The sequence below is a fragment of the Myotis lucifugus genome, unplaced genomic scaffold, assembly GCF_000147115.1.
Source record: "Myotis lucifugus unplaced genomic scaffold, Myoluc2.0 scaffold_251, whole genome shotgun sequence".
Classification (NCBI taxonomy): Eukaryota; Metazoa; Chordata; class Mammalia; order Chiroptera; family Vespertilionidae; genus Myotis; species Myotis lucifugus.
The window spans coordinates 391,824-407,220 of record NW_005871299.1 but is presented as its reverse complement, the minus strand read 5'-3'; the positions used below and the strand labels follow the sequence as shown (position 1 = coordinate 407,220).

General features: G+C 40.6%; 1 protein-coding gene across 3 annotated transcripts in view; it reads left to right on the top strand.

The window, feature by feature from the left end:
• The window catches only part of PTGER3 (prostaglandin E receptor 3), a 104,494-nt gene that overhangs the window by 61,481 nt on the left and 27,616 nt on the right, over window positions 1–15,397 (top strand). For 2 of the 3 annotated variants that reach the window (XM_023762552.1, XM_006098880.3), the window contains exon 3: window positions 12,726–12,817. In XM_023762552.1, coding sequence (XP_023618320.1) covers window positions 12,726–12,817 — 92 coding nt within the window. Of the gene's footprint in view, window positions 1–12,725; window positions 12,818–15,397 lie in introns of those variants that run through there. The other variant, XM_023762554.1, reaches the window with a different exon arrangement.

The window sequence follows — 15,397 nt, the reverse complement described above, 5'->3', positions numbered from 1 at the left end:
TATTGAGAAGATTCAGTTTTTCAAGTAAATAAAGGCCTGATAGAGATAAGCTAGCATGCAGAAAATTATTTGATAAAACATAGAATCTTTGCTTTCTAAGAAGAAAACTTGTCACAATATTTTATCAGGAAAAGAACTATAGTCCAAGATAACTTTGTCATTTGAACAGAGAAAAAGAGAATCAAACTCTAATTTTACATCAGCTTACTTTTCATATTTAAATCCACTTAATAAATCCATTCTAATTGACAATAGGCAGTTTGACCACACATTAAAAATTTTCCCAAATATTCCTTTTTCATAAACCTCTACAATTATTGCTAAAGGTTTTACCTAAAACATTTTATTCTACTTAAATCTATTTAATTTATTAGTTCTTAATTATGTTTAGATTACCCCCCAAAATATATGACACTTTAGATAAAATCAGCCATCATTCTAAGTTATTATTTTTGCGGATAAATTTTTAAGCCTAGGTAAAATGAAGGTATTATATTTAATTGTATTATATTTAATTCTGATAACTCTAAAGACATGTCTATTTTAATTAAACCAATAAACTTAAACTAGCTTTAATATCAAATATTTCCAAGATCACTTGATCCTGAAAAGCATTTGGGTTAGTTTCCATATGTCTGAGAATTTTAGAGTACCCTATATTTAATTTATATAAGCACTCAATTCCTTTAAGCCAATTAAACATAGCTCATTTACAACTTAACAATACCATTTGGTGGTAGAAAACACCACATAAATACAACACATATATAGAGACACATGTACATACAGATGCAAACAGAGATCTCATGTCATCCATAAAAGCAGTGGGATCTTTTCGAAGGAACTTTTTCTCCCCATCCCACCCCCCACCAACCTTTATCATCCAGTCCTGATGCTAACAGAGTTGTAGACATTCTAATACAGTTTTCTAGTTTCAGTTCCTCTAATTTTCTAACCCTGTCTTCTGCCTCTAGCTGGGTGTCAGTGGTCAGCAAAACCTCCCATAAGAGCAGCCAGCCCACAGCTGTGGCCATAACGTTTTCTTCCTTGCCACAATGTGTAACATGTAGTAGTTCCTCAAACAAATGCATAAAATCAGTTGGCATATTCAGGAGATTCCCATACTCATGCAATAGTCCACATATATCTGGCATACAGGCCACCCCTCCCCACATGAAGGTTGATGGTCAACCAGGGATTTCCCCCATGAATGTCTCTTTCTTCAGTATATTGGCTGGTTCACCAAGTGTTAGTGGATAAAGCTCCAAGACAGAAAATCTACCTTTTAAGTGCAGGGCAGGGAACATCCAAAGGAAGAGGCTGCCCACTCCAGTCTGGTAATTAAATAGAGTTTATTAAAGGGAACTTAATATATGAGGCATATCTTGGGCAGCTGTAAGACAAAAGGGATCCCCATGCTGCCTGGCAGGTGCCAAGGAATTATATTGGGTAAAAAGGGGAACAAGGACTAGTACATGAAGCAACCAGGTATGGAAAATTACTTTATAGTTTGACCAGGTCAGGACAACAACCTGTTCCAGGAACCAGCACATAACAGAAGCCTCTGGAGGGATGCTGATTTATGTCAATATGAACATCAATTATGATCATACTAGAGGCCTGGTGCACAAAATTCATGCCCTGGGCGGAAGAAGGGGGTGTCCCTCAGCCCAGCCTGCACCCTCTCCATTCTGGGACCCCTCGGGTGACGTCCGACTGCCAGTTTAGGCCCGATCCCACAGGGCCTAAACTGGCAGTCAGACCTCTCTCTCACAATACAGGAGACATCCCTCTCACAATCCGGGACTGCTGGCTCCCAATTGCTCGCCTGCCTGCTAGCCTGATTGCCCCTAACTGCTTCTGCCTGCCAGCCTCATCACCCTCTAACCACTCCCCTGTCAGCCTGATAGACGCCTAACTGTTCCCCTGCCAGCCCGATCACCCCCAACTGCCCTCCCCTGCCAGCGTGGTCACCCCCAACTGCCCTCCCCTGCCGGCCTGGTCAATTTGCATATTACCTCTTTATTATATAGGATAGTCTCTAAGGGTGTGGGGGAGGGTTGTAGAAAGCAACCTCCATTCTGGCCCAGGTCCAGCTTGTGGGACAAGCAGTGGGTCACACTATGGAACAGTGTCTCTCCTCTACAGCAGTGCAGGGCTGATCTGGCCATGGCTTAATCGTCAGACATTGATGCTATGCCATTAATCTGCCTCTTGTGAGCAGCAAAGAGAAAGGAATTCTTGCGTGTGTTGGCCAGAATTTAGTCACGTGGCCATACCTAATTTGGGAATCTTGGAAATGTAGTGTTTTAATTGGTGCCTCACTGATAATCAGGGTTCTGTCATAAAGAAGGGGAGAATAGATACTAGGAAGCAACTGGCAATCTCTGCTACAGTTAAAGATGGTTAATTATTTTATGTATCTGCATTGTATGGCTTTTAAATTGTCTTTGCTGTGGAAAAACTTTTTATGTCATAGAATCTATTAAGTTTCTGCCTAAGGATCATAGTTACTATATTACTAAGAACAAGAAAAGCTGAATAATAAATAATTTGCTATAATATTTTGCATTTACTGGTACATTAAGCAACTGGCTTTTCAACTACTTTTATATAAGATTCATATTTCAAATGGCCAAATTGTGACTAATGGGACTTCAGTCATTTTTCTTTGCTCTCATCACTTAGAGAAATGGGAATGCATTCAGGATTTAGAGTTATCATAACCATTAAATATGTACAATTTATACTACATAATGACTACTACTTAATGATACACAGTTTACAACATTTGCATTGGTGATGAATCAAGATTTTCTTTTAGCCCTAACCGGTTTGGCTCAGTGGATAGAGCGTCAGCCTGCGGACTGAAGGGTCCCAGGTTCGAGTCCGGTCAAGGGCATGTACCTTGGTTGCGGGCACATCCGCAATAGAGAGTGTGCTGGAGGCAGCTGATCCATGTTTCTCTCTCATCGATGTTTCTAACTCTCTATCCCTCTCCCTTCCTCTCTGTAAAAAAAAAATCAATAAAATATATTAAAAGATTTTCTTTTAATGCCTAGCACAGTATCTTCCACATAATAGATATGTAATCTATGATCTGTTTTTTAAAGTTTGCATTAGTGCTAAATTGAATTGACCTTCAGTACTCTGTTGAATTTATTTGCCTGATAGATAAAAGACCCTTGATAGATTCTGCTAATATCCAACCATTAGTCTCCTGACAGTGTCACACTGACTCTGATTTAATTTGATTATATTGGATGGCTGTGGGTTATTGCTATGCATAGAAGAGGCCGCAGGGGATCAGGTTACTTCCCAGGTATGTAAATGTTGCCTCTGACAGTGACCATACCTGCAGCCTCTGGGACTAGGAAAGCCTTCAGAATAATGAAGTGCACTGAGGTCAATCAAATCAGCTCTCACCTGGAGAATAAGGACTATCACAAAATTCATTACTGATTGCAATTACATATTTATGACAGTCTTTAATCTTACTTAATCCTTCTCAAATATCGACTTGGTATACTATAAGAGCACACTTGATCATTTTCTTTGTATCTGAGCTACATGTCTTGTAATGACACAATTGTAATGCATAAGACCCTTTAGGGACTGTCTCTGATTACAAGTTAGACAACAGAACAAAACTTTCACCTATCATCGGATTTAATTTATCTTTAGAAGTATACTCCTAACTTTGGCTTTTAGTATGGCCTTATTTTATTAGTCACCCTGGGCACTCTTTCAGTTTTCTTTCTGGTCACCTTCATAATGCATTAAACTGAGTTGGGGGGAGGGGTGGCAGGGGGGTGGAAAGCAGTTCATATTCACAGATGTATAAAGGAGAGGGAGAATCGCCATATTTATTTAGCACCATTGGCATCTCTTTGGCTCCTAGAGCCTATAATTTTGCTAATGGGTAGGGTGAAAATTGTACAGTCAACACTTGGGAATTTAAAAAATGTCTTTTCAAGTTTTTCTATACAGAACAAAACTTCCTCACAAATCCAAGCTCTCTACTGACTGGGTCAGGGGCTTAGATGTGGGACAGTAGAGGATAGGTCTTTAGACTTAGGGTTGAAGGTATTTTGTCCATCTGTTCTTTGTTTTTGTGTTGTTGTTTTTTTGTAGTCTCACATTACCCTCCTTCGAGTTCACTTAGGTCTTCCTGTTTGTTGGGCAGCTTCTGGCATCCACCATTGACTCAGGGCTGGGGAAACCTGTGAGCTGTTTCTTCAGCACGTTTTGAGCCCTGTGGTTTCACTTTGCTGATTTGACCCACTGTTTTCTCCCTGGCACAGTAGACCCTCAAGGCTCTGCCGCTTCCTTCCTTCAGTGCCCCGCCTTTAGCTCTCCACTCCATGGGAACTGCTGTCTCCACCAGTGTGTCACCCGGCCCTAAACACAGCAACTGTGTCAGTGTCTCTGGTGTTCAGCTTGTCTCCCTCTTCCATGAACCTCAGGAAGACGCTGGTGTTGGGGAGGGTGCTTCTCCACATGGGGAGGCTGGGAAGTACTTAGGGGATGATCGTGGCCCTCTCTCTGCCATTCCCCTTCTCCAGAAGTGTCCACGCATGTGTGCCAGAACCCCCTGGGAGGCTGTCTCCTCAGTGGCTTGTAGCCGTTCTTTCTATTCGGGGTCTGTATTTGTTCTCCACCCTCTCATTTGTGAGTTTGATGCTGAGGCAGTTGTGGAGAAGTAAGGACATCGTCTCCTGCTTCTCTTCGTATGCTGGCCCCTCCTAGCACCAGAGGAGCTTTGTTTGCAAGGCTCTTCCTTGCTGTTTTCTGCCCCTCCTGCTGGCTTTTGCTCTCCCAGTTCCCTGCGGCTATAATGATGGAAAGGTTGCCATGGGTGAGGGGAGGGGACTGGACACAATACTGTTACCAATCCAAGAAAATACTTAAGAGGTATTTAAAGATTTAAAGAATATTGTTACGGTGTCATTAAAATACGTACCCTATTTTTTTCTGAAAAACACTTCATTCTTTCTCATAAGTAGGATATGAGTTTCCAGGCTGCCCTTATTCTTTTTTTAGTAGGGTAATTTTGAACAGTTAAAATGATTTTGTTGTTTTAATCAGTTTAAATAATGTTATTTTAATTCAATTACCAATGCAACAGAAAGCTGCAATCGCTAAGCCATACAGTCCTGTATGTCTAGTAACAACAAGCTTTCAGAGCTCAACCTAAAATTTATGGGCATAAATAGGCCCCTGACCAGCTCTAGTTCTCCATGACAATAAATTGTGCAGCCCAGGATCTTTTAGGAACCGGGCTCTGGTTAAAGTCTACTTCCAGGGCTAGGGTTGCATCTTCCTGGTTATCAGAGCCAGGAAACTGCAGACATGGAACAAGTCAACCAAACGTAATGAGTCAGAAACCTACCGGCAAGGATGGCGCAGGGAAGTGTTTGTCTCTAGTGCCCTGTCTTGCTGATACCAACGAATTGTTCTTTCTCTTGTATGATTTAGGTTGAGGGAGCACATGAAGGATAAGGCAGGATGTGAATTTGACCAGGTGTGCATCGTTCTCACCAAGCCTAAAAAAAAGCAACTCCCTTCTACATATACAGAGCATCGTAAACCAGCCAGCAAATACTAATGAGGGCCACTCTGTGCCAGACATGTTGGGCTCTTAGAGGACATTGACAACACAGTCCCCGATTTTAAAGAGCTAGTGTCTTGTTGAAAAGATGATTCATTTGTTTATTCATTTATTCATTCATCAAATATTTATTGAGTTCATCCATTGTGCCAGGCAATGTGACATGTGGGCACAGAACAGAAACAAGATAGATATGAGCCCTGCTTCTATGGAGCTTATAATCAGAGGGATTGATATTCAGTAAATGATTCTGTATCTAAGTATTCTCAATTGTAGTCATATGGACTTATTTTCCTTTATTATAAATAAAAGAATCCAAGAAGAAGTGGTATGGTACCCAGGTGTTCATGGGGAAAGTAGGATCTGAACTAGCCCTTGAAAGAAAATTAGGCTGTGCCTATGCCAAAAGGAACGGGAGCCTATTCTGGATGAGGAAAGCTGTGGGGACAGGGTATGGGGTGCATTAGAGTTGATTGACCGATAGACAACGAAGTCTCTACAGTTGAGATCATATTCCCCAGCTCATCATCTAAGGCAGTGGTTCTCAACCTTCCTAATGCCGTGACCCTTTAATACAGTTCCTCATGTTGTGGTGACCCCCAACCATAAAATTATTTTCGTTGCTACTTCATAACTGTCATTTTGCTACTGTTATGAATCGTAATGTAAATATCTGATATGCAGGATGTATTTTTATTGTTACAAATTGAACATAATTAAAGCATAGTGATTAATCACAAAAACAATATGTAATTATATATGTGTTTTTCGATGGTCTCAGGCGACCCCTGTGAAAGGGTCGTTCGACCCCCAAAGGGGTCACGACCCACAGGTTGAGAACCGCTGATCTAAGATGTCTGCAGTGCCATTGTTTAGTTATTTAGGTTCTTTGACATGGAAGGTATATAGCATCCCTCAGGTTAGTGCAAGAGAGGGGAAGTATATTGTAATGGATTAGTATGGCCTGGAGTGTGTTCAGCTGGAGTTAGAATGTAGATCAGGATGCAGAGAATCAACATTTGGAATAAATGGAAAATCATGCTAGTTCTCCACCGTCACTGGCCCTACCTATTTTCCACCTGTTTAATTGTGTTTCCATTATCAACTGCCAATTCTTTATCTCTACTGTTAATACATTTCTTAGTTTCGTAATTTTTATTTGCTTACAGTATCTGCTTCTTCATGGACCTGGTCCTGCTTAAGTTCCTCATTTTCTCAACATTTTTAAATTTAGATTTTCAAGAGAGGAATTCTCTGGCTTGTCAGGTCATCGTTCCATTGCTGGCAGGTCATATGTCAGTGGCTAGCCCAGCCGTGGGCAAACTACGGCCCGCGGGCCAGATCCAGCCCGTTTGAAATGAATAAAACTAAAAAAAAAAAAAAAGACTGTACCCTTTTATGTAATGATGTTTACTTTGAATTTATATTAGTTCACACAAACACTCCATCCATGCTTTTGTTCCGGCCCTCCCATCCAGTTTAAGAACCCATTATGGCCCTCGAGTCAAAAAGTTTGCCCACCCTTGGGCTAGCCTATGGCTTAAGTTTACACACCTTGTCCAATTGGGTACACCTGGGATGTACAGAATCCTGTACAAAATATGGTGGCCTGTGGATGCCCCTTTAGCAGGGGTTGAGTTAGGGGAATAGGTGAGCCTGGCATAATGAATGACAATGTCCAATGTAGCTGAAATAGCAATAACTAATACTTCCCAAGAGCTTACTCTATGTCACTGTGTCAGTCTCTAGTCTAAGAATTTTCTATATTATAATCCTTTTAACCCTATCAACAACTTTACTGGATAGTTACTACCATTGTCCTCATTTTCTCCTTAACTGAGGAGGAAACTGAGGCCTAGAAAGTTCAAGTACTTTGCTCAAGGCCACAGAGCTAATAACTAGTGGAACCAGGATTCTTCCAGGGGGTATGTTGTAGATGCCACTGTTTACTAGGCCATGTGGCTCAAAGGGGGATTTTATGGTGAATGGGTTATAGCAGAAACTAGAGGCAGAGAGTCACTGAGGGGCCTAAAGGCAGTTGCAGTGATTCTGGGAGTGGATGCTAAAGGAGGAACTAAGAAAGATACAGATGGTTAGAGATGAAGGGATTCATCGGATACATATGAAAACAAGAAACACTTGTATTTGGTGATAAGTTGAAACAGGGATTTTAAAATAAACTAGAGAACTAGAGGCCCAGTGCACGAAATTCGTGCACTGGGGTGGGGAAGAGTCCCTTAGCCCGGCCTGCGCCCTCTCCCAGTCCAGGACCCCACTGGCCTAAGCCGGCAGTCAGACATCTCTCTCTCGAAGTCCCGGGCTCTTGCAGTCCGGGGCCCCTCACTCCTTACCACCCGCCTGCAGCGGAGGTAGGAGAGGCTCCTGTCACTGCCGCTGCACTCACCAGCTGTGAGCCAGGCTTCTGGCTGAGTGGCACTCCCCCTGTGGGAGCGCACTGACCACCAGGGGGCAGCTCCTGCATCGAGCTTCTGCCCCCTGGTGGTCAGTTAGCATCATAGCAACCGATCATTCCACTGTTGGGTCAATTTGCATATTAGGGTTTTATTATAGAGGATATTCAAATGAAAAATATTGTAAGTGCCCTCCCAATAAAAGGTAACTATTTGGAGAAGAAATTAAACATTTATTAGCAGTGCAAAAATGACTACTTGGCTATTGGAAAGTATAGTATCTAAACATGTTACCAAATGCCATGGAAAAAACTATTACAGACTTTCTTACAGAGAAGCATTTTACAGTCAAAATACCCCTGCCTCTGTATATTCCCCACAAAAGATGAGCGAGACTTTTAGGGTATTGAGAAACTGTCATTTCATTTATATAATGTTGGTCAGAATTTTGAAGGGAAAACATCCCCAAACCCCGTTACTTTGTAGGATGAAATAAAGACAATTCGTGGGATGACTTACATATTAATGTTGATATTCAAGCTTCTCAGAATCTCCTGGGAGCCACACATGAGAGCAGAGGTGCCAGGAATGGTGAGAGTTGCAGTGGAGGTGCAGACAGTGTTCCATGGGAGCCAGAGCCTGGAGCAGCTACTGCTGTCGGTGGGGTCTGGAATGCCCTTCCCAGAAGGCATTTTTAATATTGGACGCTTCCTCCTGCATCAGGGTTTTGGCTACTAATCCTTAGTTTGTAATCCCCCCAAATTGTGTCAACGTCTTAGACTCGTCTGAGTGTGGTCATAGTTCTGCCGCCCCAGTTGATGCCCAGCTCTACCCAGTCTCAGTTCAGGCCTCCATCTTTGCTCTGTTTCTCTCTCTGACTCTTGCTTGTTCAGGCCTCCGTCTTTGCTCAAGCTTCACCCTCCTCCCTACCAGTTCTCTTCACACCCTGTACCTCTTTATGAAACCTCATCCCCCCACCTTCCCTAATCACTTTATTTCCCCTTTCTCTAAATTCTTAGGGTTTCTACAATCTGTCCTATTGTGAGGAAACCAGTGTTAACTGTATTTAAGGTTTGTTCTCTTTGGAATATATTTTAATGTTTTAGAAGGGGGAAAAGGTAGGATGCCTTTAAAAGACAAGGATTTAAATAGAAGTATGGCCGGCCACACAGTCTGGTTACAGTGCAGTCATTTTGGACAATAATGCTGTAAAAGATGATGGTCTACTGAGGAGAAGGTTGTAAGACATTAGAGCCTTTATTGTTGTAACAGCTCAGAGTCTCATGGAGAGCCATCAAGACCCTCATTAGAAGAGGCACTCGCTACCGCTCTGAGAAGAAAGTAAAGAAGGGAAGACATGTTCTGAAGCATAAGAAGTGCTTGTAGTTAGTGTGAGATAGCAGGACCCGGGGCAGAAATGACGCCAGCCATATGCATTTCTTTAGAGTTTGCTGAAGGTTGCATGTCTATCTTTATCCCTCATACAGAATAATAAGCTAATTGATTGTTTTAGTTAGAAAGCAATATTTTTACAGTTAGGTAATGAATTAGGAGGCAAAGCCCTAATTTCTAGTCTTGATTCTAGGTCTAGATGAGCAAATCATTAACTCCTCCGAGTTTTAATGCTTTTTACCTATGAAATGGGAATAATATCCCCCCACTTACAGACACTCTAGGTAAAAACACAAGGAAACTGTTCCTTAAAATATGAAGTAGTAATTATGCTGCATTGTGGCAGGCCTGGTCTGGTCAATAAGGGTGCAATGCATTGTGAATAAGAAGAGATCAAAATCTCTGTCCCCATGGAGTTCATGTACTGCCTGGTTTAACTGCCAGGTCACATTCACATATCTTCGTTTTTCACTCTGCTCATTTATCCACCTCTCTGTCTCTCTCTGTCTGTCTCTCTCAATAAATGTTTGCTGAATAACTATATTACTCTAGGGGTGATTACAAGTGGATCAAGTCTACAGATTAACTATTGGGGCTCGTGATGGAACACAAAAAAAGGAAAAATATAAGGAAGCAGAATTCCAGACAAGAATTTGCTGCCAACTAGCTTTGTGACTATAAAAATAACCTTGCCCTCGTAGCCTCCTCCATAAATGAGTGGATTGCATGATCTCTAAGACACCTTTCAGCTTGAAAAGGTGCAGTTTTTTTTACTCTTGCAGGGCTCACCACCCTCTTGGTGACAGCTGGCATGGTGCCTGAGAACTCTCCAGCTCTCGGGACATGCTTTGCAAATTCCAACAAATTAGATGATGGCAAAAGTCACCATTTATGCTCCAGAGCATGATTACATGCCATTTTCTGCCATTTTCTTATTATCTCAATAGTTTCCCTTCTAGATTGCACATTGCTTCAAGGCAGGAATCAAGAAGTGCAGAATATATGTTATTGTCTGGAGTAGGCAAAACTCTTTTGGCATCAGAAAGCTAAATTTGCATTTAAACATTTTTAAAGTATTCCTATCCCCCCTGCGGTAAGTCAAATTATGCCTCTGCTGATTCAAATGGTTTACTTATTACCTTGACCAAGTAACCCCTTTTTCATAGAACATAGATCATAAAAGTATAAATTTTAGTTCAGCCCTCATCAGAATGATTTGTTCATTTCAGATTAATGAAGCTTTGTTATCTTGTATAACAAGAGAGGGACAATCTTGCAAATATTAGATCTTCACATGCAGTGCAGGTGTATCTAGCCTCAGTATTGCAGTATCAGAGCCGACAGTAAATACCTAACATTTCCAAGAGCCTAGTTTTACTGTCATGGGGACAAAATCCAGTTGCAAGGAAGTGGGGACAGTGCGGATGTGTCAAGTGTTGTCGGCACACATTCTCAACCAGACTCCCTGCATTTAAATCCAAGCTCTGCTACGTACCAGTGGGTCGCCCTGGCCAAGTTACTCAACCTCTCTGGGCCTCAGTTTTCCCATCTGTCCAGAGGAGTTGATCCTAGTACCAACCTGAAAGAATAAAAGGAATTACTATTTGTTAAATATTTAGAACAGTGCCTGGAAAAAAGAAAGTACTTTATAATTTGGATTATTATTTAGGAGGGAGTTGAGGGGAGAGGAAACAGGAAGAGCAGATGCGTCACGTAGAGAAGCTGGTAGTAAAGGAAGGTGAGGAATTGGGCCACACTTTCGGGAAGGGGAAGAATAAAGCAGTCAAGCACAGGTGTTTCTGTGTATTTCACTTCCCAAGATAAGGAGGCGTGTGACTATTTGAAGGTGGATGGAATGAAGCCAACTAACAGAAAGGCAGGCGAGGGAAGGGATAGCTGTGGGGGCAGGATGATCTGTAATAAGGGCACCGGTAATTCGAGGTGTTAGGAGGTAAGTAATTATTGAATGGTTTTCTCTGTATTCCTCAGGAATCCAGCAAGCCTATATAATATGTTACAAATTTGGCATTGAAATTCGGAATAGACCGCTATACCCCTCAGCTGTTCAGTAGATGGGGAGAAATTAGCTGATGTGGGGCGAGCAGAAGGAACTCTGCTAATGAGTAGTCACATTCTGTGGTGCACCTGGGTCATCCTGGAAGAAACCTCACAGCTAAACCAGCACAGTGATCACCAGACGGGGCGGAGTGGCTTTAGGACAGGCATCAGACATTCTCAGCCAAACCACAGACAGCCCAGCAGCCACCAAGCCATGGCAGTAGACCAAACAACTGGGCTGTGTTCAGATGCAGTAGTGTGACCACTCATATTTCAATCCTTTCCCACTATTGCCACAGGAAAATAATTCGGTCCAAAAGTCAAGTTCAAAACAACAAAAGCTTCCATTTTCATAGAAACGTAGGTTTATTTCGATGGAGACATGCTGAATACAAAGGACTGAAATAAATGAGTAATCATTAACATAAAATAATAGAACCTTTTAATAAAAATTAATATTTGCCCTTGAACATTAACTTACCAGACACTGAATAACTGCACAAATAAGCGTAATACAAATAAACCTATTTTTTTTGTTCTCCAAAAGTGAAATATTTCCTGTTGTGCACACTAAACAACCCAAGACTAATGACGTGGCAATCGGCTGCTGAAATATTCGCTGCTAGTATTAGTGGAGAGAAATGGTGCGCCTGCGCGTAAGGCGCCTAAGGGAAATGAATGCAACACGGTTATAGTAATTAGTCACTAGCAAACATTGTAGTTCATTATTAATAATTATGTATAACAGGATATTGTAAAAATTAAGTTATGAAATTTTATTAAAACGTTTCTTAGATGCTGTTGTATTGGCTGGGCCGCAAAAATATTCGTTGTGGGCCTCATGCAGCCTGAGTGCCGCAAGTTTGCTTGCTCTACAACAGTGGTTCTCAACCTTGGCTGCATATTAGAATCACCTGGGAATCTTTTTAAAATCCTGATTTCTGGCCTCATCCTCCAGAAATTCTGTTTCTTTGTTACTAGTGTTGTGGCCTCGCTGCTCTAACCGGTTTGTCTCAGTGGATAGAGCATCGGCCTGCGGACTCAAGGGTCCCAGGTTCGATTCCGGTCAAGGGCATGTACCTTGGTTGTGGGCACATCCCCAGTAGGGAGTGTGCAGGTGGCAGCTGATCGATGTTTCTCTCTCATCGATGTTTCTAACTCTCTATCCCTCTCCCTTCCTCTCTGTAAAAAATCAATAAAAATATATTTTAAAAAAAAGAATTCTGTCCACTGACATCTCTGTCTGTTTACAGATCAGGAACCACAAAAACAAGTATGCATCCAGCTCCACCTCCTTACCTCACCAGTGCTCCTCAACATCGATGTGGAGTGACCATTTGGGAAGGTGAGATTCGGAAACCACCTGGATTGACAGCATAGACTTCCCCCATCCCCTTGCTCTGAGTTTGTGTTAGGAAGGCAGAATAGCTCTAAGGATAAAATGGAAGTTAAGCACATTTATCTGATTAAGGAGGACTAGATTCCTTAGAGGAGCTGTTGTTGTTATTCACTTAGATTTCCTTCAACTGAGAACTTTCTGAAACTGGGTCCAGTCTGATCATGTGACTGATCAATTTTCATGCCCTGAAAGAGCCTGCATGTCACTGATGTTTCATAGTAAAAATAGTTTTGGAGAGTATTTTAAGTCTAAGCTACCCCTGTTTTAATTAGAGCAGGACTCGGTGTGTTCTCTAGCACACTCTTGCTTGCCCTTCTGATTAGATCTGTTTTGTATAAAGCATATAATTCAATAAACCCTCCAGAAAACAGAACATAATGCCTAATAGGATGCACAGTTGCTCATTTTAAATTCTGAGCACTTGACTTTCCTCCCTCAAACACCTCTTTTCAATATTTCTGTTGTTACCTGTAGGGTTAATTACATGAATAGCCTTCTGGCATTGTGGGATTGTTTTTGTTTTAATGAGATTATGTGAAAAGTTCCATACTTCACTTTTTGCATAAGTTGAATTCTTCATTTTAATGAAAAGTTAGCATGTTCATTTTATTCATTTCCTGTCTAAGGCTGGGTACCATAACTCCTCTACTCAGTATAAGTTGTTATGGATGTGGACATTCAAGTAGGTCAGTTTCTTTGGCCATTAGTTCTCCCACAGTTGGGGTAATTGAAAGACAATCACTTTTGTTCTTCAGAAGATTTAAATGTCTTTTTCAATAGAGATATAGTATGTAACAATTCCTGAAGGATAAGAATAAGCTAATTGATCCTGAAACATAGCTTATAAGTCACAAGGCCAATAACATTTTTCTCAGCTCACCTTTATGGTCCTATATCCTTTCCCTAAATATGTACATATGATACACATAACCTAGCCCCGTTTTACTCTACACACAGATTCCCCTGAAAAACAAATGAAGGGACTAGAAGGGAGACATCCAGCCTGGCTGGTGTGACTCAGTGACTGAGCATTGACCTATGAGGTTATGGTTCGATTCCCCATCAGAGCATATGACTGGGTTGAGCCTCGATTCCCAGCATGGGGCATGCAAGAGGCAATCAACCAATGATGCTCTCTCATCATTGATGTTTCTATCTCTCTCTCTCTCCCTCTCCTTTCCTCTCTGAAATGAATAAAAATATATATTTTCAAAAAAGAATGAAAATATCCAACTTCCATCTCTTTATCGATAAATGTACTCTAATTTCATTTTTTATTTTTTTAGAGTAAATCTTAATATACTTTCCCCTCATCATAAAAAATAAGCGAGGCTATCTACAGAAACTTTGGAAAATAAAGGACATTAGAAAGAAAAGGCAGCTTATTAAACTTTACTTCCACTACTCAAGAAAACTCCACCATCATGTTAGTATATTTTTCTCTTATTTTTCCTCTGCACTTTTCTTGATTTTGTTTTACATATTTATGATAATATTACATATGCATTATTGCATCCTATTATATTTCATTTAACATAAAATAAGCATTCCCTAGATTATTTACAAATTACTTTAAAGTAATTTTAATATTCATTAATAGTCTATTAAAAGGATATACTATAGCTTACTTAACCATAATCTGTGTTCAAATTGGCACCATGTTGAATAGACCATCATAACCCAAAATTAAAATGCAGAGGTTTTTAAAAATATATTTGGTTGCTGTTGTTTTTTACCATAAGTTTACTTTAAAGAATAAATAATATGCAAAATTGTAATATTCTTTATTTTTTAATTTCTTTATTGATTAAGTTATTACATATGTGTCCTCATCCCCACATTACCCCCCATCCCCCCCACTCAGGCCCTCACCCCCCTGTTGTCTGTGTCCATTGGTTAGGCCTATATGCTTGCATATAAGTCCTTTGGTTAATATTCTTTAAAGATGCATATAGTCTGACTTCTTTCTAAAAGAATTCTAGAGATTTAAAATTTCTTCAGCAATGAATGAGAGTTTCTGCTTTGCTTTACCTTAACCAGCTCTGTATATCTTAAAACACACACACACACTACTTTGTTGGTTTGATAGGACAAAAATTGCAGATCATGTCTATTTCAATTTGCATTCCTCCTTATACATTTTTAGGGTACAGTTATATCCTGGTTAGGGTTATTTGTATGGTAAGATTATTTTGCCATTTGATGTGTCTATAATTGATATAGCTTCGTGATTTAATTATTCTTCTGAATTACTTGGAAACCAGAAAAATTACTCAGAAAAAGCATATACTTAGCATAATTAAATAATCCAGAGGCTTAAGTGGTTCAAAATCCAGAGTTATTTAAATAGCTTTTATTTCAAAAACACACATGTAATTACTTCAAACCAGAATGTTTTAATGTCTAAGATATTTATGTTGCTTACTTATATCTTACTCCTCCCAGGGGTGGGTAGCATCTGGCCTGTGGGCCATATAAAAACCTATGAGAACATTTCGTCTGGCCCTGCATTAGGGGTGAGTTGAT